Consider the following 25,877-nt stretch of genomic DNA (forward strand, 5'->3'; position numbering starts at 1 on the left):
AAAGGCTTTGCATCTAAACTTTTTGTCATGTCTCTGTCCCCTAGATGTAGTGTTGGCTAATTAGTTGTCTACAATTGAATAGGCTATATTAGAACTCTAGCCATGCAAATTCAGAGACACTGACAGAACTGTCTCTGGATGAGTAAAACAAACTAAAACAAAAAAGAATTTTAACCAAAACATGAAAATATGCTAACTTGCCTCAGGCTTTATTTGGTTCATAAGATGCCACTAAAATGCAGGACATGCTCAGTGTCACCTTTCCTTTATTAGGCAAATGTAAATACAACAGTGAGCAAAAGAGATATATCAAGTATCTGCTTTCATGGAGATGAAATTCTAATGCAGGGAGACAGACAACAAGCAAGTATATTAATGCGTATATCAAGTGGTTATAAGTACTGTGAAGAAAAATAGGGAAGGGAAAGGGGCTGATGACTGATAGGGAAAGGTGGGTAAAAATACTCGGAGGAGGTGAACTGCCTTTTTATTTACCATTCCAGGAACTTTTGATGTTGAGTGCCTCACAACTGATCACTACACAGGTGGCATGAAACAAAAATACACTGTGAACCAGTGCAGGCAGCCATCTGAGAATTCATACCACTACCTGGGAGAAAGGACCTACTACATCGCAGCGGTGGAGGTGGAATGGGATTATTCCCCAAGTAGGAAATGGGAAAAGGAGCTGCATCATTTACAAGAACTAAAGTAATTCTCCAGATTCCGATTCCCAATTTTTTTTAGCTTTCTCTTTCAGAGTAGTAAGAATTATGCTGAATTAAAAACCAATGAACAGTTGCATTAAACAATAACAACAAAAACAACAACAAAATGCTTCCTAGGGACCCTCCTCATTCATTTCTGCTTCTCTCAATTTTCTCACAGGAAAATTTTCATTGATCTCATTTGATTCTTTGCAGTTACTCACCTTACTTTCTTTTCTATTAGACTCTCTTCTCATACTCATGTGCCCTTGTCAGATTTTCAAACTAAAACCAAAATTAATGCCTACATTCAGAGCTAAAATAATTTTCTTTACCAACTATTTGTTGCTTACCTTTAGTCCAGATATTTCATTATGAGTCTAGTAATCAGTTATTTCACATTCTTAAAACTATTTATTATATATGGAAGAATATTTTAAATTCTTGAGGGCACTACAGCAGATATGGTCTCTGCTCTCTAAGAACTTACAGGATAATATGCTTCAAAAACCACCAATAATATGTATGCTGTGGAAATGTAAAAGTGAGGTCAGTGAACAAATATAAGTAAAGGATGGTTATTGGAGCTTCAGAAACAATACATTTAGTGCAGCATCACCTGACACTTCCAGGTGTAGCTCTTTTATACTTTGCCAAGCACTCTCCCCTCTCCCATTATGCACTAACCCTTTGGGGATATGATTTGAGAGATCAGGGTGGGCTTGTGTTCAGATCTGGAGTGCACAACATGACTGGTAACCTACAGCAAGGCAGGTGGTTAGCTGGTCAGTTTGACAGCCATGGTGAGTGTGATTTGTGCTGTAAGGGAGTAAAAGTTTATTTCAATGATTGGGATAGAACTGTTAAAAGTATGCAGAGCTGTTAGGAGTCAATGAAAGCTTTACATCAGGGAATGGCTGGATAAAAAGGCCATTTCTGTTCCTATAGACCAGAAATACTGCAGTAAGCAGAGAACACTTCATTGATGAAATCTGGACTCATAACATTTTAGAGCCATATAGAAAACTTAGAGACGACCTCATCGAATACCTCATTTTTTTTTTTTTTTTTTTTGCCACGCTGCGTGGTTTGCAGGATCTTAGTTCCCCGACCAGGGATTGAACCTGGGCCCTCACAGTGAAAATGCAGCGTCCTAACCACTGGACTGCCAGGGAATCCCCTTGAATACCTCATTTTAGGGATGAAGAAACTAAGGCTCTGACAGGCAATGACCAGCTAGACATCATTTTAGCTAGTGACAGAGTCAGGGCCAGGACTCCGATGACTCCACTCCTAGCTAGGTACACTTTCTACCACACCTGTCTATTGATAAAGTCTTATTCTTTCTTGCTCAAATGGGACAGTGATATTAAAAACTAGCATAATTAAATAAAAATATATTTTTATTCAAAATTTAAAACTCAACTTCCACTTTCCTTAAGACAAATACTAACCTTAGTCGTGTGTGTGTGTGTGTGTGTGTGTGTGTGTGTGTATGTGTTTTAAGTCTTTCAAATGCATTTTTAGATAAGGAAGAATTTTACATAGGCTCAAAGTACAAGAAAGTTGTGTATCGGCGATTCACTGACAGCACATTCCAAGTTGCTGAGGAGAGAAAACCTGAAGAAGAACACCTGGGAATTCTAGGTACTGCCCTAGCTCCAGTTCATCGGGTGTGGGTTGCTGATGTGGTAATCCATGCGGTGAGAGTCAGTCCATGTCTATGGGCTTCATTTTCTTGGTTCATTTATTAACATTATTCAAATAAAAATGAAAAACAAAATCTATTTAATAAAATGAGAAGCCTATATTTTCTAAAAATGTGGCATAAGAAAATATTACTTACTTCTATCAGAAACAATGTATAATATCCCATGTACTAATGCAATTATATATATTTGGTGTTTATCAAATTGATGCCTCTATTTTTGATGAAATTGCTAGAAATTACTTTCTACTGAAATTCTTAACCAAGTTCTCCCTGTTATTCTACTACTCCCCCCCCCCAAAAATCATAGCTATTTACTTTTAAAATTAAGATGTAAATGATCAACTTTAAGAAGAAGTATACATATAAACAAGGAAATAAGGAAAAGGGAAAAGTTTTATGGTGCACAAGCCTGGGGAAAAGTTGACTTCAATTTTTCAGGAATCACTTTAAGACAGAATGTCTAAGAACTCCACCAACACTGGTCTTGGGAATTTTCTTTAAAATCATCAAGCGAAGGGGAAGCCATTCCCAAGCCCACTGTGTTCCCACACTAACAGAATTCCCTGGGGCTTTCTTATCCTCCGTTCCTGGAGTGAGTAAGACACCCAAGGGAGAGTGGCATTGTTTTTGGGTCACAGAAATTCTCTCAGGCAGGAGACAAGCTAAAATTAGCTAGAGGGTAGGAACGGGTGGGGTAGCCCCACCCACCCTTTCAAAGGCAGTACTGTCCTTAATTCACAGGAAGGTCTAGAACTTTCAGGCCAAAACCCCCCCTAGGACTCTTGATGAGAGATGCACCCATAGTCTCCATCGTTAGAGACAGCCATAACTAGTGTTTTTATCCTGAATCCTCTGGGACTGGGTATCGATCCAAGAGTACTACAGCATGAAGCGAGGCGGTAGGGGGGACACGACAAAGACAACATCCTTAACGATAAAAAAAGTTACCTGATCTTTGCTTTTATTACTGAGTTAGAGCTTCCAATCTGATAGCTATATAAGCCAGTCTTCCTTTTCACTCTTGCCAGGTCCACAACTTCATGCAGATGTTGGAGACAAAGTTAATATTATCTTTAAAAACATGGCCACAAGGTCCTACTCAATACACGCCCATGGGGTGAAAACGGAGAGTTCTACAGTGACTCCAACCGCACCAGGTATTCACAGTGTGGGGAGGGGTACATTTTAATAGACGTTACAGCCTTTCCACAAACACCTGTTATCCACGTGAGTGCGTCCAGAGAGAGTGAAGAAGCAGGTGGTTGAGAGGGCACACACAGAGATGTGGCTGTGTGATATATGCCTACATGCACATACCAAAAAAAAAAAAAATCCACAGAACCGTAAAGAACAAAATCTGACGGTACTGAACACCCTCACATACTCAAGGTTGAGTCAGCAGAGATGATCTCCCCAGGCTCAGCTAGAACACATCCCAGACAGCATCTATCATGTGGCTGAAAATTTCCATGCCTGTATCCAAAGACAGGGTCCTAAGGGCAGATGCTGCCACTTAGAATTTCAAATCCCTCGAACCTAGCCCAATATCTGGCATGGACTAGGAACTCAGTAAATGTCTCTTTAATTAATACAGAGTAATAAGTGCATTAAATACATAAATGTGTATTTTCTTTAATAAAAGCTATATTTTTCTTCTATTCGTTGGAAAGTTGGCTTCTAGGAAAGGACCATTTCTCAGTAATTTAGCAGTTCTCAAAGTATATCAAGTGAGAAAAAATAAATTAGAGAGTTGGTCTTGTCAGTATAAGGGAATAGAAATAAAAGGCCCTGGCTTCATTACCCTCACATTCTTCCAAGATAAACAGTAAATAAATACAGATATAATATCAAATTGTAGAAAGTGCTATGAAAAAGATTAAGGCAGATGAGAGAAAGTAAGTAAAAGGGTGTTATTTTAGGTAGGGGGTTGGTCAGGAGGGCTTCTTTGAGGAGGTGCCACTGGTGAAGACACCTAAATGATGAGTAGTAATGAGCCTCAGGGAGTTGTAGAGGGAGAGCATTCTAGGTCCTGAGATGGAAGTGGACTTGGTGTGTCTGAGGAATGGCCAAAGGCCAGAGCAGAGCAAACAGGGGCAGAATGTGAGGAGATGAGATCTAGGCAGGTCAGGGAGCCGGATGCGGTAGGAGGGAGGGGGACATCAGAGGCCATGGTTACGACCTTACATTTCATTCTGAAATCCCATGTGAGAGTTTGAGCTGGAGAGTGATGAAGACTTTTTAAAGCGGCAGTCCCCAGCCTTTTTGGCACCGGGGACCGGTTTCGTGGAAGACAATTTTTCCACAGACAGTGGGGCAGTGGAGGGGACTGTTCAGGGGGTAACGTGAGCAGTGGGGAGCGATGGGGGGCGGCAGATGAAGCTTCACTTGCTTGCCCGCTGCCCACCTCCTGCTGTGCGGCCCAGTTCCTAACAGGCTGCGGACAGGTACCAGCCCGCAGCCCGGGGGTTGGTGTGTGAAAAAGTGACTGTAGGAGACAAGGGCAGAAATCAAGGCTCAGTTAGGGGACTATTGCAATAATCTGGGTAAAGAATTAGTAAGACTTGTACCAGGGTAGAAGCAGCTGAAGTGGTGAATTGTATTCTGGTTCCATTTTAAAGGTGGTGCTAAAAGGACCTGCTGAAAGGTTGGTTGAGAGTCAAGGACAAGCCCAGGGCTTGGGCATCAAACACTGATGGCAGAGCAGGTTGGGGCGGGGAATGGAGAAGAGACAATAGGAGTTTAGATGAAGAGACAAAATGTTCAGGTGATGAATCTACTCTTTACATTTTCAGTGAAACATTCTGTTTACAAAAAGGGTGAGGACACAGGGGTGGGTAAGATGGAGGACTTGAGGAAAAAGGAAAAAGTTTACCATATCCCGAGACCGTCCCTCAAGTCCTGCTTGATTCCCTCCTAAAGGAATTTGTCAAATTCTAGCTAATTAAACTCCGACAGCAGGAATATGTAATGGTGAGGTCTGCATAAATAGACAGTGAGTGGCCATGGCTGAAAGTCAAGGTCTTGTGAGTAGTTGTACAGGATGCCGTGAGGTGACTGGCAGCAAAGATGAGGCTGGAGAGAAGCCCAGGGCAAGTGGAAGAAGGTAAAGACCTTAGAAAGATAGGAGGGTGGAGCTACTTGCAAGTGTGAAGGTCCAGGGTGTGGTCGTGTCCTGAATGTGACAGAGTTGTGACAGAACAGTGTATGGTATGACAGAATGGGGCGGACAAGAGAGGTCACTGACAGGTCAGTGACCCATGAGATCAAGCGGTCTAATGGTTCCTTGCCAGGAACTGTGAAATCACTGAGGATAATGGTGAAAAAGGAAAACAGGCAGGCCGTGGTGAAGCTGTAGGAATTACACAGGATAGTCCAGAAACACAGACACAAAGCAGGCAGCGGGGAAGCAGCTAGCACTGGGGGAAAATCGCTTAAGAGTTGAAAAGAAAAAAGTGTATTAGAGAAGCAGACTTCAAACTAAGTCTAAGGAAAGATCTATTGTGAAGTTTCTTCAAATTGTGATACTGAATTGCCACCTCCTGGCTTTGTAGCGTGGCCTGTGTTTCATGGCTAGTTAATTTATAACTGAAAAAGAATATATAAAAGTGTGTCTTACAGTTGGTCTTAAAACTAAATTCTTTTTTTTTCCAAATTCAGACAAAATTTACTTAGAGAAAATTATTTTTTAATTGTTGGCTTCATTATCCTTTAGGTCAGAGGTGTAACAATTTTCCTTTTTAATATTCCTTTCATCATTGAAGACAATGAAACTTCTGCCTGTTTTCTGAGAAGCAACAAATAGTAATGGATGGTCACAGGCCTGAGCACTGGGATCCCTGTGACCTAAGTTGTACTTTTGCTATTTATTAGCTTTATAACTTAGAGCAAATATCTTGTGTGCTCCTGACTTTCATCATCTCTGGAATAATGGAGGTTATTATGTTTCCTTCTAGTAAAACTAAATTCTTGAAAACAACTTTGAGTACTGCTGCTTTTTAAAACTAATTACTTTGAATTTCCAGTTTCTGGGTCTTTGGTTATCAAGGCTTTGATAACAATTTGACATACATACATCAAATACATACCAAATATAACCAGATACATTAACACTTGATTAATTTAGGTGAAACTCGCACTTACATATGGAAAATCCCAGAAAGATCTGGAGCTGGAATAGAAGATTCTCCTTGTATTCCATGGGCTTACTATTCAACTGTGGATCGGGTTAAGGTAAACTCTAAATCATTTGTGTTTTGTGCAAATTCCCAAAACAGACACACAGTTGAAGGAAGATGAGGTTAAGAGTTTTCCTGTGGTCCAATTTTATGTTAAAATTATAGGAAAGTAAGCTGCTCTGAAATTCACTTTGGGTTTTTTGGGTTTTTTTGGTTTGTTTAAGAATATAGTTATAAACGTATCAACTCTGTAATTGCTGATTATGGGTACCACAGGATTAAGTATTAATAATGGTATTCTATTTCCCTTTTGATATGAAAATACATACTAAAGAACTGAGGTACATGATTTCAGAGCTCTATTATCACATAATAAAAATGCTGATCTCAGCAGTAAATCACAGCACAGTCAGAACATGTACCAAGACTCTTTTGTAGAATTAAACCTCTAGTCCAAATCTCTCTCCTGAGTTCCCGACCTGTCTATATACCTGCCTATTGAACACTTCTACCAGCATGTCCCACAGGCACAGAAACTCAGCAAGTCTACAATGGAAACTGAGATCTCCCTCCACCTCCTCCTATATTCCCAGTTGTGATAAATAGCACAAGTACCAAACCTAGTCATTTGTTCAAGCTAGAACCCTGGATATAGAGTATCTAATTCTTACCCCTGGCTCACCCACCTATACAGAGCTCAGTCCATTCCTTCTATCTCCACAGATAAGGTGCTAGTAATTTGCCTCAACTACTGCAGTGTCCTCCTAGTCTCCAGTCTCTTCCCCATCCAAACCTTCCTTCACTCTACCACCAGGATCACTGGTCTAAAATGCATATACTGCCATTCCATGTTCAATATTTCAAGGACTACTTATGACCCACAAGACAAAATCTAAAATTCCAGAACATAATACAGCTCAAAGGTCATTCAAGATCTAATCTGCCATTACTGATGCCCAGTCAAACCAAAGTTCTTGTAGATTTAAGTCCACTGTGGTGTTCCCTGTGTTCACTGGCACTTTTTGTACCTCCATCGCAGCAAGTGGTTCATTTCTTCCATTCATCTATTGTCCCTAGTAGGAGGTAGGGTCTTTGTTTGATTCATCTCTGGATTTTTAGTGACTGGCATAGTCCCTGGCTTATGATTCCATAAGCAAACCAGCACTGTTCACTTGGGGCTCTTTTCAACTGCTGCTCATTAGCTGAGCCAATATTTGGCCTCTGCAACACATTTCTGTTACTTGAGCATCACCCACACAAATTCGACATTGTTCCAATTTAACTACTCCAAGTGGAAAGTTACTGACTTGACAGAACCACATTGGGCAAAGTCTACTACCTAAATCAGTCCCTCCAAAGTTCCTGAGGTCATGGGGGATAAGGTCCCAGTTCTCTGAAATCCCGACCTATATCAAAAGGATGACTAAGTTTTTGCTTGTTTTCAGGATCTCTTTAGTGGATTAATTGGCCCACTGATTGTTTGTCGGAAACATTACTTGCAAGTATTCAATCCCATAAAGAAACTGGAATTTTCCCTTCTGTTTCTTGTTTTTGATGAGAATGAATCTTGGTACTTAGATGACAACATCAAAACATACTCTGATCACCCTGAGAAAGTAGACAAAGCCAATGATGAATTCATAGAAAGCAATAAAATGCATGGTATGATACATTATTCTAAAACCTATTTTTTCCCTTTTCTTCTTTCAAATACTCTGGAAACTATTCATTTGTTTTATTTTATAATAAACCACTTCTGCCACACTTCACATGTGAGGTAGAATTCTGTTCAAAGCAAGAAGGGGACTATATTTGAAATCATCCATTAACTTCTCTCCCAGTTCCAAAGTCTCAATCCCTTTTAAATGCAAAATTAGGAATAAGTCTTTTGGTGCTAAGTGACTATAGAAGCAGTGTGATATTATTGACCTTAAAGTACCCATTTCCCCTATCTGTAGTGAAATAAGTTCTATTACCTCAAAAAGATCCCATATATTAACCTAATAAACCTATTTTCTGTGAAATAGCTGTTGGTTTAAAATATCCTGGAAGGTAATAAAAACTCATGTGTCTTCCCCAGCTATTAACGGAAGAATGTTTGGGAACTTACAAGGCCTCACAATGCATGTGGGAGATGAAGTCAACTGGTATCTGATGGGAATGGGCAATGAAATAGACTTGCACTCGGTACATTTCCATGGCCACAGCTTCCAATACCAGGTAAGGGCCAACCATGGTCATTATTCCTGCTCTATTGGAAAATGTTTTAAAGCAAATGAAGAAAATATTTCCTCAGAGAGACTTATGAAAAGTTTAAGGTTTTAAGAGACAATATTTTACACATGGTACTGCATTTATGTCAAATATATATAGCACAGGGAGCTCAGCTCGGTGCTCTGTGATGACCTAGATGGGTGGGATGGGGGTGGGGGATGGGAGGGAGGTCCAAGAGGGAGGGGATACAGGTATACATATAGCTGATTGACTTCGTTGTACAGCAGAAACTAACACAACATTGTAAAGCAATTATACTCCAATAAAAAAAAAAGAGAGAGACAACTAAATTATTTTCAGAGTGTGACACACAGCAATTTCAGTCACCATTACGAACCTTTTTACACCTTGGGCTCTCCCTTAGATTTCGTTTTTACTGGATTTTCTTGGAGTTCTGCTCACATTTTCCTGGGCAAGGCCTTTGAACAGAATTGTCAGCAGAGAGGGTAGGAATGTTCACGTAATGATGGATTAGAGAGTAGAGACAAGACTTTATTATAACCTTTGCCTCTTCTAAGTTCTGGATCTCAAATAGCCTGAAGTGAACAAGATCGGCACAAGATTGGTGTCAAGCAACTGATTGGTCCCTAGATCTCAATCCTACTTTGACTTCTCACCCAGTGCTGATTTCAGCAGGAATCAATAACCCTTTTGGAAATGCTTTTGTCTCACCTTCACGTTAACACAGAAAATTCAGAAGCTACCACAAAGCACACTGCAGAACCATTTTATTCTCGCTTTTTGTTTGACTTATTAGCAGACTTTCAATTCCATCCCTGCCGAAATACCGCCCAAATACTCTGTCAAGACTCTACCTGAACTGCCCCTGGTTTGGGCTTCTCCATTGGCCTCCTTTCCTGCTCCCTTCATTACCTACCAACCTTAAAGTTTAACAGACAAGCTCATCTAGGGTAGGTTCGGCAAGAGTGAGATTTAAGACTGAAATGAGGCCACAGCTAAATTCCTTTGTGTAACTCAAGTGCTCTGATAAAAAGGCAAACCAGGCCTTCCCTGGTGGCGCAGTGGTTGAGAGTCGGCCTACCGATGCAGAGGACACGGGCTCGTGCCCCGGTCCGGGAGGATCCCACATGCTGCGGAGTGGCTGGGCCCGTGAGCCTGCGTGTCCGGAGCCTGTGCTCCGCAGCAGGAGAGGCCACAACAGTGAGAGGCCCCCATACCGCAAAAAAAAAAAAAAAAAAAAAAAGGCAAACCAGAGTCAGATGTTCCTGACTGATGAATTCACTTTCATCGTATCTTTCCTTCACACCCATTTAATAGCCCACAGTGCAAAGGGTTTAGCAAAGACCACTACCTCATTGTTTGTATTAGACATAGCAATGTGCAGGGTCTCTTTCTTTTTTTAACGGATTTATCCATTTTCTAATATCCCTGAGCTGGCCAATGAAATGAACTCTCACATATAATAAACATTATATTTTTCTAATTAAGCACAGGGGCATTTATAGTTCTGATGTCTTTGACATTTTCCCTGGGACATACCAAACCTTAGAAATGTTTCCAAAAACACCTGGAATCTGGTTACTCCACTGCCATGTGACTGACCACATTCATGCTGGAATGGAAACTACTTACACCGTTCTACCAAATGAAGGTAAATATCCACTTAGTAATTCTAGAAGGTATATATCACAAATATAATTAAGATGTACTACTTTGCCTATATATCAATACTTCCCCCCAACTGAAGCTTTTTTGAATTTGCTGCCCTGATTCTTCCTTCTCTACCTCCAAACAGGAATTTTTTTTACTGCTAAGTGGTGTGGGATACTGCTTATCTTCTGACAGCTGGTACTGATAACAGCACCAGTAGTCTCTACACTAATACAAATTGACACCAATTTGATGCAGTGTAATTAATATTCCTAAAACTGACATGTGTAAGAGAGTAGTTGTGACTTAACAAAAGACATTTAAAATATAATTTCTTTCTTAATAGAAAACATTAACTTTTATTCTAGGAAGTACCTGGTACAGGAAAAAGCATCCCCCCCCACAAAAAAAACCCCATATAACTAATATAATTTCAAAGAGTCAATCAGGCAGAACAGTGTCTTTCTGTGCTTCTGGGGGAGGGGAGGAATTACTGATTATTGTTTTGTCAGTGATTGTCTTAGGCCATTCGGGCTGCTGTAACAAAATACCATACTGAGTAGCTTATAAGTAACAGAAATTTATTTTCCTAGTTCTGGAGGCTGTTAGCCTGAGGTCAGGGTGCCAACATGGTTGGGTTAGGGTCCTTTTCCAGGTTGCAGACTTATTATACCTTCACATGGCAGAAGGGACAAGCTACTTCTCCAGGAGCCTCTTTTATCAGGGCACTAATCCCATTCACCAGGGCTCCACCCTCATGACCCAATCACTTCCCAAAGGCCCCACCACCTAACACTATCACCTTGGGCATTAGGCTTTCAACATATGAATTTTGGGGGCACACAAACATTTAGACCATAGCAAAGATCCAGAAAAAAAAAACAGAATCTATTTTTAGATTCTAAAATCTTGCTGCTTCGCCCACCCCAGCAAGAACACTCCCTCCTATGCAGGCACATGCATATACACACACACAATAAAAACACAGGAAAACAAGCAGCCCTTTTATGGATAAACACTAAAAACTAAAGAAATGCATTATATAAAGAGTAAAATTCCTGCTACCAACAAGGGATTAATTTCCAAAATATACAAACAGCTCATACAGCTTAATATCAAAAAAAAAAACCCAATCAAAAAATGGGCAAAAGACCTAAATAGACATTTCTCCAAAGACATACGGATGGCCAATGGACACATGAAAAGATGCTCAGTATCACTAATAATTAGAGTCATGCAAATCAAAACTATAATGAGGTATCTCCTCACATCAGTCAGAATGGCCATCGTTAAAAAGTCTATAAATAGGGCTTCCCTGGTGGTGCAGTGGTTGGGAGTCCGCCTGCCGATGCAGGGGACACGGGGTCGTGCCCCGGTCTGGGAGGATCCCACATGCCGCGGAGTGGCTGGGCCCGTGGGCCATGGCTGCTGGGCCTGCGTGTCTGGAACCTGTGCTCCGCAGCAGAAGAGGCCACAGCAGTTGAGAGGCCCGCGTACTGCAAAAAAAAAAGAAAAAAAGTCTACAAATAAAAAATGCTGGAGATGGTGTGGATAAAAAGGTACCATCCTACATTGTTGATGGGAATGTAAATTGGTGCAGTACAGAGGTTCCTTAAAAAACTAAAAATACAGTTACCATATAATCCTACAATCCCATCCCTGGGTATATATCTGGAGAAAACTCTAACTTGAAAAGATACATGCACCCCAATGTTCAAAGTAGCACTATTTATCAATACAATAGCCATGACACAGAAGCAACCTAAATGTCCATCGACAAATGAATGGATAAAGAAGATATGGTGTGTGTGTGTGTGTGTGTGTGTGTGTGTGTGTGTGTGTGTATATATATATATATATATATATATACACACACACACACACACACACACACACAATGGAATATTACTCAGCCATAAAAAAACAAAATAATGCAATTTGCAGCAACATGGATGGACCTACAGATTATCATATTAAGTGAAGTAAGTCAGACAAAGACAAATATCTTATGATATCACTTATATGTGGAATATAAAAAAATGATACAAATGAACTTACTTACAAAACAGAAATAGACTCACAGACATAGAAAACAAACTTATGGTTACCAAAGGAAATACTGTGTGGGGGGACAGGGGCAGGAGATAAATTAGTAGTTTGGGATTAACATATACACACTACTATATATAAAACAGGTAAACAACAAGGACCTACTGTATAGCAGAGGGCACTATACTCTGTATCCTGTAATAACCTATAATGGAAAAGAATCTGAAAAAGAATATATATATATTTGAATCACTTTGCTGTACACCTGAAACTAACACAACATTGTAAATTAACTATACTTCAATTTTAAAAACTGAGGTTAAAAAAAAAAGTAAAATTCCTGCTTTTTGGTTGCAGGCTTTGGTGTTTCCTGAGTCTTCTGAGTTCAGAATTGTTGGAATTGGCAATGGCAAATCCAATGAGGGGAAATGATGTAGAGGAAACAACTCGTGTTTCCTCCTCACACTGGCATAAAAGAGAACATATAAATGGAAGAAAATACAGAAGTAAATATATTTCAAAACCTAAAAATCACTGAAAGATTACCTGTCAGTGCAAACGAAAAGTTTTAATTTCTGTTCCTGGGTCTTACACAAAGACCTCATAACATGAAAAACTATTTCCGCTAAAACTCTTTATTACAAAGTGTGGTACTGAGAGCACCAGAACACCAAAGGCTCAGACAAATATATAAACCACTGGGTCTAATGCCAGTAACTGCTGAACAAGGTGAAGAGTCAAACATGAGAAAGAAAACCTTAAGTAGAGCTTAAAGAACATTAGCACACATGTAAACCACACAAAAGGATGGTCCTGCTCAGACTGATAATCAAAAGTGAAGGAATACCAAGGCAGGCATTCTGGAAATTCATGTGTGCAAATGCCTGACATGTAGAGGATGCTGCTACAGGCTAAGCCTACACACAAAGACCATGAAAAAATTCCTCCTGTAGGATAAGCCTGGGAGGGGATAAGCGAGATGACTGTTTCCTTGGTTAAGAAAGGGGAGACTGTTTTAAAAGCCCTACTAAAAACTGTAGAACGATTAGCAATGCGAAGGCAAAACACATGTTGGAAAAAAAGATTAAAGGGAAATTTGACTTTTACTAAGAGAAAAGGTATTGCATGGAACTGAAAGAAGCAGTAATGAACAAAAAAGATAGTTTGAACTATTCACAGAAAAATGGGGAGCCACATTTATCAGTCTGAATTATCTTTAAATGAAAGTTTGATAAAGCTTTGGCCAAGTTTACCTTAATTCTAAATCTTAGAAGAATTTCAGCCTACCACGACAGAGACAAGGGAGAAATCAAGTTATAGTGAAATCTTTCAATATTTTGCACAGGGAGACAATTTTCTCCACAAAGAAAAAAATCACTAGAAAAGAATTGTGGATATCCTGTCATGCTTAATGTAATGCCTTATTTCTACCAGAGGAAGCATAATAAAGACCTCCTCTGACAAATATAAAAGGTACTTTTTTTAGACTGACACTTCCATGACAGTTAGATGACCTCTTGGAGCTGTCTGAGGGGAAAAGCTTACTTAGCTCTAAGGTCCTTATAGGCAGGGAGTGTATATTCTGTACTTCTAGTAGGTGCACAAATCCAATCCAATACCCTGCTTGGTAAATATCTAACCACATATTAACTCAATAAAAAGGAATTTTAAAAACTTTTTTGGACACAACGTCAGACTTATAGAAAAGTTGCTAGAGCAGTACCAAAAAAATTCCTGTATACCCTTTACCCAGGTTCCCCAAATGTTAACATTTTGCACAGCATCATGTACTTTCTCGTCCTTTCTCCTATCTCCGTATCTCTTTATACACACACAGACTACAGAAATTGTAAATACATATACTCCTATTTCCTAAGAACAAGAATATTCTTATACATAAACAAAGTACACCTATCAAAATCAGGAAATTAAAAACAATCCAATACTACAGACCCCTTCCATATTTCACCAATTATTCCAATCATGTTCTTCAGAGAAAAAGAAAATCCAACTCATGCACTGACATGTCTTCTTGTCTCCTTAGTCTGGAGTAGTTCCTTGGTCTTTGTCTTTCCCAACTTTGACATTTTTAAAGAATACAGGGCAGTCACTTTGTAGAATGTGACTTCAATTTGGGTTTGTCTAACGTTTCCTTATGATCAGATTCGGATTATGCATTTTTTGGCAAGATTCTCACAGAAGGGATATTGTGGTTTTCTCAACATACACGTCAAGAGACACAAGATGTTGATTTGTTCCCTTACTGGTTGTGTTCATTTTGAGCATTTGGGCTTATGGTGGTGTCTGCCAGGTTTCTCCACTATAAAATGACTAATTTTCCCTTGATAATAAATAAATATCTTGCAGGGAGGAAAGTTAATTTGTCTTTAAATAAAGCAGTACTAGAGTGAGAGATGTGTTTTAAATATATAAAGAGCAGAAAAATATAGATGAATCAAGAATAAAGAAAATAACTTTTAAAAAACTAGAATATATTTAAAGCACCATGTGCCATTTTTTTTTAACCATATGATATATACTATTTTTAATAATGGTCTTAAAATTTCTTTTTCTATAGAGACCAAGTCTGGATATAAGAAATAAATGGGTGATAAATGAAAAAAAAAAGAAAAGAAAAAACAATGATTCATAACAATGTTATGTGAAAGTGTTGAATAGAAGGCTTACTTGGAATGGCTATAAGCATTAAAAAAAAGACTGAAAACATATACTTTTGTGCATTTATGGGGATAACTGTGTTACACTGTTTCATATGAAAAGATCAATAGACTGTATTATGACACATGACTGACTCTAATACACATATCACCACCATTAGGGCTTTACAAAACTGTATTAAAAAAAAAAATCTATGAGCAGATGTTGTCCTGGACAGTCCTCAAAGGATCACTATTAAGATTCAATGATTTCAATAATAAATAAACAAACAAACAAACAAATAAGATCCAATGAAATGTTTCCAAACTTCGGCTTCCCATCAATCCCTCTAACATACTGCTGACATCAGTCCTAATGGACCAGTGGAATAGGGGCACAGGTGTAGAGGAAGTAAAATAAAAAATTAAACAGATAAAATAAAATATTAGTAATAAAATTTCAAAACGGTGAGGCCAATATTGAACTTCTAATCTACAGAACTGTAAGATAATTAATTTTGTGTTGTTTTAAGCCACTAAGCCTGTGATAATTTGTTACAGCAGCAATAGAAAATCAATAGGGTACCCTTTGAAGATGTCAATTATACCTAAATAAAACTGGTAAAATATTTTTGTTAATTTTAAATTAAAAAAATGTTTAAATAAAATAAAACAAATTTTTAAAATAAAATAAAATGTTGCCAATCTGAGTTTTGTGAACCCTCGAAATGATGATCAAAAGGAAGTTAATATGGAACTGGAGAAAGGCAGAGTTGAGAAACAATCTATAAATTAAATCCTGGCAAAGACGAACGTTGCCATCAGGAGAAAAGTTTTCAAAATATCATTGTGGAAACATCAGGTGAGTAACATTTTTGCCCAGCCTTAACTAAAGTCAAAGCACACTATCAAGGAACTGAACTGGGACTCAAAATTATTTAATAAGAGGCTAAAAAAAAAGACACAGTTCTTTATATTTCTTTATTTTCACATACACTCTGGCTAAAAGAGCAAGAGTCCACATCAACAAAAAATGGAAACAAGGCTTTGGCTGAAAAACATGCACTCAACAAATCACGTTAATAGCCAGACAAGAAGAAAGTCAGCTTTGTAAACTTCTATTTCATTTGATTCAGAGAGAAACTTAGCATGTATTTTAAAAGTAACAAGAAAATAAAGTTTGAAATCTTTTACTGTGGGAAAACATTAACATCTTTCTCAAAGAAAATAACTGTTTTTAAAAGGGACCCAGTAGAAAAATCTGGAAAAATCAAAAAGGTTAAATTGTGGACCACTTGGAATGACATTCTTTCGAGCATACTTACAAATTGTTTGTGTTCCCGGGATGAAAAAGATTGTCATGTCTCCAACAACAGTAAATTGATGTTCCTTGGAATAGAAGTCAGTCTCTACCTTTAAAAATATATGCCTTCTTTGAGGAAACTCCTATATCTTGTAGCTTTTTTACATTCTGGACAATTAAATGGACTCAGGTCATAAATTATGAAACTAATACTATCACTGAGGTAAGCAGCCTGAAAGCATTTGCAATATATGTACATGTTCAATATAAAAGTCCTTTATATATATATTTTTTATCTGGCATTCAGTTTTGAAAAATTCAGTCTCATATGTGGTATATTTCAAATGATACCTTTAAGTCAATGATTTCTTTCGACTGCAGTAAAGAAGATATGGCAAGAAAAATGCTGCAGTGCCATCTTCTGGGAGGACATTTAAGAAATCCCTTAGTTGTAGTTCCACAGCAACAACTGACAGTGTTTCTGTTTGTAGGAAAGAATATCTGAGTTAGAACTGAAATTCTGTCTTTCATCCTATTCTCTTATCACTCAACCAATTAGAAGCTAACTCAGGTGACAAAATGTTATAACTACGAGAGAGAGAGGAAAAAAACCCCAGAAAACCAGTCTTTTAAATCCACAGACTGCTTTATGGTTCTAACAACTTCTTATTTATTCTTTCTAGAATTGTTTGTAGGAAAATACAATCAATTGAACACTGTTTTTAATATTAGGACCATATTGCAGCTGATTTATAAAGACTGTTTGCTAGGACAGGAAATAATTGTTGGATGACATTTTCCTAAATCAGTTCCTCTCTATTATAAGATTTTTATGTTATTAATAAGCACAAATATGTTTTAGAGACCATTTACTTTTTTTCTCAAACTGCAAAATAATGTGTTCTAATGAATATTTTAAATATTGAGGAATTTAGTAAACATTTTTGTAAAGGTAACTATGTAATTTTATGATTCTGTTGTTTCTCGATGCATGCATGCTGCCCTCTGCTGGGAAGAGAAGGGGGTGACATTTAAGAACAATGTTCCCAAACCTTCTTCAGTCCATTCCGTGTGTGATTCTTGCATGCCCACCACTTATTCTATTTGCAGAGTAACCGGAATATAAAATCTCTGGCTCAGGTGTGCGTGCATCCATCCAAAGTCATCTGTCCAATATCCAGCAACCTAAACCATCCCTTACACAAAGGAATGACATGCTCTTGTGGCTAACAAGTTAATGAATAGGGTGACCTATGAGAAAGCTCCCTAGCTCTGGAATCGTACAGACTTGGGCAGCGATCACACGCTTCTACTTATGCTCTGGGTGACTTTAAGAAAGTCAACCTCCTGGGTCTTGGTTTCCTCATTTATAATGTAGTGGTACCATCTGCTAGCTTCCAGAGTCCTTTGTGAATCAATTTAAAATACAATGATGCACATCTGACACAAAATAGAACTTTAATAAACAATAACTGCTAACTAATTTGTAAAACCCATGAATTACCAATGTTTTCCTATCAAACGAGTTTATTTTGCCTAAACGTGGAACCTGTAAGTAGTATCCTAGATACAGAAAAACTGAGGTGGGGGCCAGTGTAAAGTAGGTATAGAGCCAACAAAAATCTTGCCACTGCTCTATTCTCCTCTTCCTCCAACTAGTGACAGGCTAATACAGGTTACAACTCCAAGAACAAGGTCAATATCTTAAATCCACAGAGTACTTTAAATCCTCCAGTGTGTCTAGAAAATATGTGTCAGATGTTGAAAATAGTTATTTCTGGCTGGTGAAGTTTAAAATGACTTTTTAAACTTTGTAATTGACTATAGTACTAGAATTTTTATTGATAAGCACAGCTCACTGTCACAAAAACAGTCATAAGTACTGCCTTGAAACAAGTCAACCACTAACCCTAGTTTCAATGGCTCTGCATTAGAGCAACAGTTCTCAACTAGTACAGTTTTGTCCCCCAGGGGACATTTGGTGATGGCTGGAGACACTTCTGTTTTAACTGGGCAAGTGCTGCTGGTATTTAGTGTATTTAGTGAGTAGAGGCCAGGGATGCTGGTAACACCCTAAAATGCACAGGGGACACCTACACACAAATTATCTGGTCCAAGATGTCAGCAGTGACAAGGCTGAGGAATGCTGCATTAGAGAGTAAGAAATCCAAGCTCCTAAGCATATTATGTAAGTCCCTGACCTCCATCTCCAACCTCACCATCTTGCAATTTTTGCCTAACATTTTACTCTAGAGTCGGTCCTGAACCTCCCATTGGTCCCAGGCAATTAAAAAAACTGGCTTGCTTCAGGATACTCAGTAAGTAGCAGACTTGGAACTCAGTTCCAATTCTCCTAATTCCAATCCTGGTCCCTTCTTGGTATACCACAGCTGCCAACAGAGAGATTCCCCATGAAAACAGACCTGAGGTTATTCAGGTGTCTTCCCTTCAAATCAATCAATAGTTATAGAATACTGCATATGGAGAAGCACATTGCTGGCAAGGAAAGTGCATCATGAAAAATGAATAAAACACTATACCAGCTCTGGAGGTATTACAATAAAGTTAAATCACACACAGCATTTAGTTCCCATAAGCCACACACATACATACATGCACATGTGTGTGAATACACACATATTAAAGACACAGAAAAATGGAACATTTGGAGGAAAGATTATGGGGTAGTTACGAGTTTGTGGGTGTGGATCAGAAAAGGATGAAGAAAGAGTCGTTCGACTAAGATAATGATGTTACCGGGGTGTGAAGATGTGGGCTATCTGTACTGGAAAGTGATCGACCAACAAGAATAATCAGTTCAAATTTATGTGATAAATTTGGTGCAGATGGGGCTGGGCAATCAAATACCTGAAGCTTCCACCTTCTGACAACCAAAAAATCTCTCAGGGAGGTGGGTAGGACAAATAGTACAAAGGCCCCTCCCTGTCTTCCCAATCAAAAACATACAACTTAATGGCAATTTCCAGAAAAACACCATCCAATGGCCACTTGGCTTTGCCTAACACTTTGAAAGTCAATTCCCTCAGCTGGAAAATACAATTCCAACACTGTCAACTTCTAATATTTTATGCACACTGGTATCAATATAACCATACCTTTGTCATCAGGCCAACCATTAACTAGTGATATTAACACACAAGAGTAGTGAAACTGATAACCATATAGCTATCAAGATTTATAAATGACTATGAATTATAAAAATTCAAACAATAACTACCTACACTGTAAAATATTGCATAATTTAGACACACTACACTTCTAAATCTTTGAGAAATTTATCATTCCTCAGTACTTGCTTACAATTATGATTAATAATGAAAATAATTTTAATTTCCTACATGAAGTAAATTAAGCACCCAGACCATTAATATAAAACGGACTTTAACGGCTATTCCAATTTTTAAAATACTGAGGCTGTGAGTTTCTCTGACTGCGATACTTTGTTAAGTGTCTGGAAAGATTAACTTAAAAGCATCAGCTCTAGAGCTAAAAGAGATAAATGAATATCAAATGTGGTGGCGGGAGCACATGAATGTTAAAAATAAGCTCTCCAGTTGATTCTGCGAAGACCCTCTTCCCCACACTTGAGAATCACATGAAAAACGAGAGACAGCAAGGCTTCAGCCAGTTATGGAAATGAGTACCCTCAACTCAATTTATAATCAAGCAAAAAAGATTATTTTACCTTTTAGTGATGATAAGTAAAGTTGATATTTCTCTCCACCACATTTTATTCTCTGACAAAGTTCAGGCAGCAGTTTTTTCCACCACAAAGTCTATCTTAGGGAAAAATGAATACTTTTTAAGTTTGATGCATTTTACACTCAGATTTCCAACAAGAAGAAAAAGATTGTGCAGGGAAGCCCAGGGCAAAAATATACATCATCTTGGTTAAGGAACAGACTTTGTTAGAACAGTCTTCTGCTTAAGCTAGAGCATAAAAGTCAGATCTGTAACTTGAAAATCTAATAATATATACACTGTACATATGTACACCGCTGTTTTCAAGAAGAAACATAGACGTGTCTTGTTTCCATCTCTTAGGTAGCAAGAAAGTTCTAAAGTCAAAAACTCTTCTAATTTCTAAAGACCAGAGAGTCCACAAAGAATTTTCCCATCATTTATTATGTTTTCCAAATCTTCAGGTAATAGCCTACTTCATTGCCAAACAAGAGACCTTTAGTGAAGATAACATACAAGCACCATAAATTTTAACCGCCTCTAATGGTACTCAAAACATGTAACATATGGCTGCTGAGCCTGCGCGTCCAGAGCCTGTGCTCCGTGACGGGAGAGGCCACCGCAGTGAGAGGCCCGCGTACCGCAAAAAAAAAAAAAAACATGTAACATATATGCTCTTTTAAGCCACACAGCCCTGTGAGGTTGGACTGGCATAATCTGTCCCCATGTTGCAGATAAGGCAACAAGATTAACATTTGATTATCACTGATAAAGCCTAAAACCGTAATCTGAAAAGCATACCCGATTCTCTTCTTTCAGTTCATGATTAGCATATGGGATGACTGCCTCCGGGCATCTCTCTAACAGCCTGTCTATGCACCGTTCATACTCTTCCAAACGCGTACGACACAGAACATGGATGCTGAGGCCGGCAACAGTGTCTTCTGAGAGTGGCTCCAAGAATGGAATAATGGAAGCTATGTCAAATGAAGGACCACATATGAGAGACTATGAACAGAAAAGTGAAATGTTATGGAATGAGGCACCCAAAACACTAAAGCACAACATACAGAATACAGTTTTTAAAAAGAATAAATCTCACTCACCAAAAAAAAAAAACAGAATGTAATTTTAGAGCACACGCATATATTTACTTAGTAAGTCTAATTAGACCAAAGTATTAAATAATCTTGAAACCACCTCTAGTTTAAAGAAAAAAAGATCTGTTTAATACAAAGCTGTGATTTTTTAAAATAACATGGTTGTGTTTGCTCTGAATAGACTGTAAGTTTAAACTAATGCGAAGGCTTTAAGATTCTATCCTTAGGATAGAATCAACATGGTGGTCAAGATTTATGTCCAATGATGTTCACCTCAAGAATATTTATAATACTGAAAAACCAGAAGAAATCTAAGCATTAAATAAGAAGGGATGAGTAAATAAATTATGATATATTCAAATGATGGTATATTTTATAGCTATCAAAATTGTTTTCAAAGGACAAAATGCTCATGATAAAATTAGTAAAAAATCTCAATACAAAATTATATTCAGAGCATGGTCAGTTGTATAAAATCTACATAGGTACATGCACATCTAGAAATGCCTTTGGAAGAGCATCGAAATTTGAAACAGAGACCAGTTCACTGGAATGGGAGGACAAAGCCAACTTTCTTTTTCACACTTCCCTGTATTTTCCAAGGTTTCTAATAATAAGCATGCATTACACGAAGAACCAAAAATAAAATTTCACATTTAAGAAAACTACAGCAATCGTTAAGAACCTAATAATTTGTATCAATACCGTTTGCTACAACCTGAATGACACAGAGCAGCTATTATTTCAGTAGTCAGAACTTGACAATATTTTACTTTTAAACATTTAAACTATAAATACTACTTTTGATTCCGCCACCAAAATAATCTCTGCTTTCCCTTTCTTCTGGATAAAAAATGAAATGCTCATATCCTGATTTTCTTCTTCTTGTATCCTTTTTACTGCAGCGTCTTCTCAGACTCACAGGAGGACATGGAACATGAACTATCCATTTACAGTCAGCATCGTGATTTTATTCCAAATGTCTACTAAGCAATGGCTAGGAGAGTAAGGTTGGTCCCTTTCCTTCCTGCAAGTTTAATATTCACCTTCATCTGAAAAATTTCCTGACAATAAGATAGCAAATATGAAATAAGGTGGTTAAAGTGAAATGAGTCAAAGCTTGGTACAAAATGGGTTACCCATGAACTTTTAAGTAGTTATATCCATATCATCAAGAAGTTTAAAAATAAGAAACACCAGGGAATTTCTTGGCGATCCAGTGGTTAGGACTCCGCACTTTCACTGCTGAGGGCGCGGGTTCAATCTGTGGTCTGGGGACTAAGATACCAGAGCCACACAGGGCGACCAAAACAAACAAAAACCCTCAAAATAAGAAGCACCAGACAACACATATATCACTGGATAAAAAACGGCCCACAGGTTACTACTACTCTTTAAAATACTCTTAGTGTTGTGTGCTTCTTAGCAGTGTGTTCCTTTCTTTTTTTTTTTTTCAATATTGGAAATGGACTCTCCACCCCCAACACAGGCACCATTTATTCCCTTTTCTGATCTACACCCCTCATGCTCAGCTGGCTCTGCGGGGCTGGAACCCACAGAATTCTCTACACAGTCACACCTGTGGCTCTAAGAGGGGTGGATGGCAAGGAGGCGGGGGGAGGGGACCAGGACAATTCTGGTAAAAGGCAGGGCACTTACTAGGTACTGTGTCATTCTGAATAGTGGCTTTTTGACACACAGATGATTTATAGATTGTTTTTAATTCTTGCACAAATATACTATTACAGTGATTAAGAACAAGGGACAAAGAGTTATCTCAAATCTGTGTGGTGGTGGTGAGCTGGTGGGTAGAGGGGAGACATACAATTTTGAAAAAGCTCTCCAAGTGATTCTGAACCGACCCCCCATTCCTCTAGGTAAGAGCAGGTGAGATCTTTTTGTTTCTTGATGGTTAGTTTTTTCTTAATGACTAAGACTAATTGACCCCAGATAATTTAGAAAGAGTTATAATTAGGAAAAGGATTTCGAAAAGTTTAGACTGACTCAACTTTCTATCCTTTAATGGCAAGGATTTCCAGAAAGAAGATACCCTTTTTATTTATTTTTTATAAATTTATTTATTTTATTATTTTTTATTTTTGGCTGCCTTGGGTCTTCGTTGCTGCACACGGGCTTTCTCTAGTTGCGGCGAGAGGGGGCTACTCTTTGTTGTGGTGCGTGGGCTTCTCATTGCGGTGGCTTCTCTTGTTGCGGAGCACGGGCTCTAGGCACGTGGGCTTCAGTAGTTGTGGCGCATGGGCTTAGTTGCTCCGCGGCATGTGGAGTGTTCCCGGACCCAGGATCGAACCTGTGTCCCCTGCATTGGCAGGCAGATTCTTAACCACTGTGACACCAGGGAAGTCCCAAGATACCCTTTTTAAATACCTTAAAATGGATTCTAAAGATCACTGAATTATACTTTTTCAAGCAGAGATTATAAATATGCTTTGAAGATTTATCAGGGGATATTTTAAAGCACTTATTACAATTAGCATTTTAAATATTTAATTAGTACATAAATTATAGCAGGGCAAGGTCTTGCCTGCCTCGTCCAATGCTGTACATCAATCACATTTACAGTACATGATTGAGGAATATTTGTGGAATGAACAAATCTGAGACTAAGTGCTCGGCAGCCTCTGCAGCATAAGGGTACTAGAGATAAGAACCAACAAGAACCGCCTTTGGCAATTAAAAAAAAAATGTAAGTAACTGTATTCCTGGTGACATCACAGGCTGTCTAGAGGCTAAGACTAAGCAACATGGTCTCTTGAGCTTTGCATCCTGACACCCCATCCCCAATCTGACATTTTGGTTTCTATAAGCAATAACCACACTTCCACTAAGTTCCCAGAGTAAATCAGGGGTTGCACACTCAAAAGCTTAACAAGGTCAAACCAGACGATGAAAACCAGATGATGAAAACACACGAAGGCGGCTGAGTAGAAGGAAAATGGATGCCAAACACTGCATCTGGACCAGGGAGACGTGGAGGTGGAACAGTGGCAGACAGGACAGCACGAGCACTGCCCAAGGAGGGGAGCCAGTAGGTGGCTCCGACCTTCAGGTCTCAGGCAGTGAGGGCCCAGGGTTACTGCTGAATGAAAGTTCTGCTGAGTTTCTCAAAGAGAAACTTGAAACTCAAAATTCTGAATTTGAAATCTCAATTTTCATATGTTGGCAGCTACACTGGGAAGACCAAACACAACAGATGTGAGGATTATACTCAGTCCTTGGGCCACTGATTACATTAAACAAAATCACATCCACATGGAGCCCAGCCCAATCCACCAAGTCAAATGTGGACTTTATTTCTCATTCTCAGTCGAAAACATTCACGTTCAGAATTCTTGCAGGCTGGTCTACATTCTCTTGATCATGTTTCTTACTTTTAAAAAAATCCTTTCAGGAGCCAGATAAGCTAGCTACTTTGACCTATCTCCTATAAGACAGATAGTAGTGCTCGGTTTGGGCTAGAGGCCTAAACTGTGTGAGTGAACACTAAAATAAAAGTGAATCTCATCAATGAAAACACCGCGAAACACTTGCCATACTTTCATTTCACAACGTGTTTTCAAGCATGTCCTGAGAAGGAGGCAAGAGTCACAGGACTTGGAAGCTCACTCACCGACTGGCAACAAGACCAGACTTCCCGTCAGCAGTTTCAGGCAGAGGCAGGAATTCCCTCCACAGCGCTTGAGTATGCCTAACTATAGGTTCTGTCCCCAGAATGATACACTCTAAATTAACTGGACACCCAGGGTCTTACCAAATTTGAGTCCTATACTATAAGGTAATATGCATATTCATAAGAAAAGGAGGCATTTTTATTTACCTGTAATTTTGAAAGGTCTTCCATATAATTTTTATCAGCCAAGGATTCAGATGATATTAAGACATTAACCCATGGACTGATTAAGCCATAATGACTACAGGTGTTTATCTAAAATGTAAAAGAAATTTATCATAAACAAAAATACAACAAAACAAGACTTTCTTCATCCATCCCACAAACAACAAGCAATCCCTAACATTCTGCCGTGTCCCAAAATTTGGTATACATTTTCCTGGTAATGGGAAGAAAGTCTTAGAATGCATTCCCCTGGAAAAGGTTTTAGTTTTGCTGCTTCTCACTGAATAAATCCTCACTAAATATTTCCTAATATTTTAACTTTCAAAAACCTGCAAAGAGGCACTTCCTCACAAAAAGGGCAATACTTCCTTTAAGCTAATTACACTCAAAAAAAGTTAACAGTAATACTGAAAATGATTTTTATTTCTACTACTTTCCTTGGGAGGCAAAATCTCTTCCATAAGTTCTCAAGACAGTTCCCATAAAGACTCCCTTATTCAAGCAAACCCACATTAGCCACTCTGTCACTGTGAGGGACAAAGGGGCTGCCAGGGGTCGGGGGGAACAGGAAAGATAAGAGTAGAGTTGTTAGGGCTGCTGCAGACTGCGGAACAGCTCTTGTCTGTGCAGCTGACAGGAAATGGAAGTCTGGTAAGGAAGTCTCTCTCCCACAAGCCTTCTGCAGTTCCTCTCCCAGCAGGGAGGTCTGCAGATGTCTCTTCTCTCATGTTCCGC

At 38.7% G+C, this 25,877-nt stretch overlaps 2 protein-coding genes across 21 annotated transcripts in view; one reads left to right on the top strand and one right to left on the bottom strand.

Annotated features, from left to right (window-relative positions):
* CP (ceruloplasmin) overlaps window positions 1-25,877 on the top strand; it is a 66,828-nt gene that overhangs the window by 40,127 nt on the left and 824 nt on the right. The window contains exons 12-20 of one of the 7 annotated variants that reach the window (XR_012331316.1): window positions 504-711; window positions 2,215-2,354; window positions 3,447-3,575; window positions 6,542-6,648; window positions 8,039-8,255; window positions 8,674-8,813; window positions 10,317-10,479; window positions 12,885-13,033; window positions 15,106-16,004. Coding sequence is in view for 3 of the 7 variants with exons in the window: in XM_019934328.3 (XP_019789887.2) it covers window positions 504-711; window positions 2,215-2,354; window positions 3,447-3,575; window positions 6,542-6,648; window positions 8,039-8,255; window positions 8,674-8,813; window positions 10,317-10,479; window positions 22,195-22,298 (1,208 nt within the window). In the remaining 4 variants the exon portion in view is untranslated. The other 6 variants (XR_012331317.1, XR_012331318.1, XM_019934328.3 and 3 more) reach the window with 6 other exon arrangements.
* HPS3 (HPS3 biogenesis of lysosomal organelles complex 2 subunit 1) overlaps window positions 1-25,877 on the bottom strand; it is an 87,920-nt gene that overhangs the window by 27,224 nt on the left and 34,819 nt on the right. For 2 of the 14 annotated variants that reach the window (XM_073803708.1, XM_073803711.1), the window contains 4 exons: window positions 25,125-25,232; window positions 20,991-21,197; window positions 20,194-20,284; window positions 250-11,974 (listed from right to left, as the gene is read on the bottom strand). In XM_073803708.1, the coding sequence (XP_073659809.1) occupies window positions 11,517-11,974; window positions 20,194-20,284; window positions 20,991-21,197; window positions 25,125-25,232 (864 nt within the window). In that variant the 3' untranslated portion in view covers window positions 250-11,516. Of the gene's footprint in view, window positions 1-249; window positions 11,975-16,146; window positions 16,656-16,763; window positions 16,969-20,193; window positions 20,289-20,990; window positions 21,198-22,281; window positions 23,607-25,124; window positions 25,233-25,877 lie in introns of those variants that run through there. The other 12 variants (XM_019934331.3, XM_019934330.3, XM_019934332.3 and 9 more) reach the window with 12 other exon arrangements.

The sequence above is a fragment of the Tursiops truncatus genome, chromosome 4, assembly GCF_011762595.2.
Source record: "Tursiops truncatus isolate mTurTru1 chromosome 4, mTurTru1.mat.Y, whole genome shotgun sequence".
NCBI classification, from domain to species: Eukaryota; Metazoa; Chordata; class Mammalia; order Artiodactyla; family Delphinidae; genus Tursiops; species Tursiops truncatus.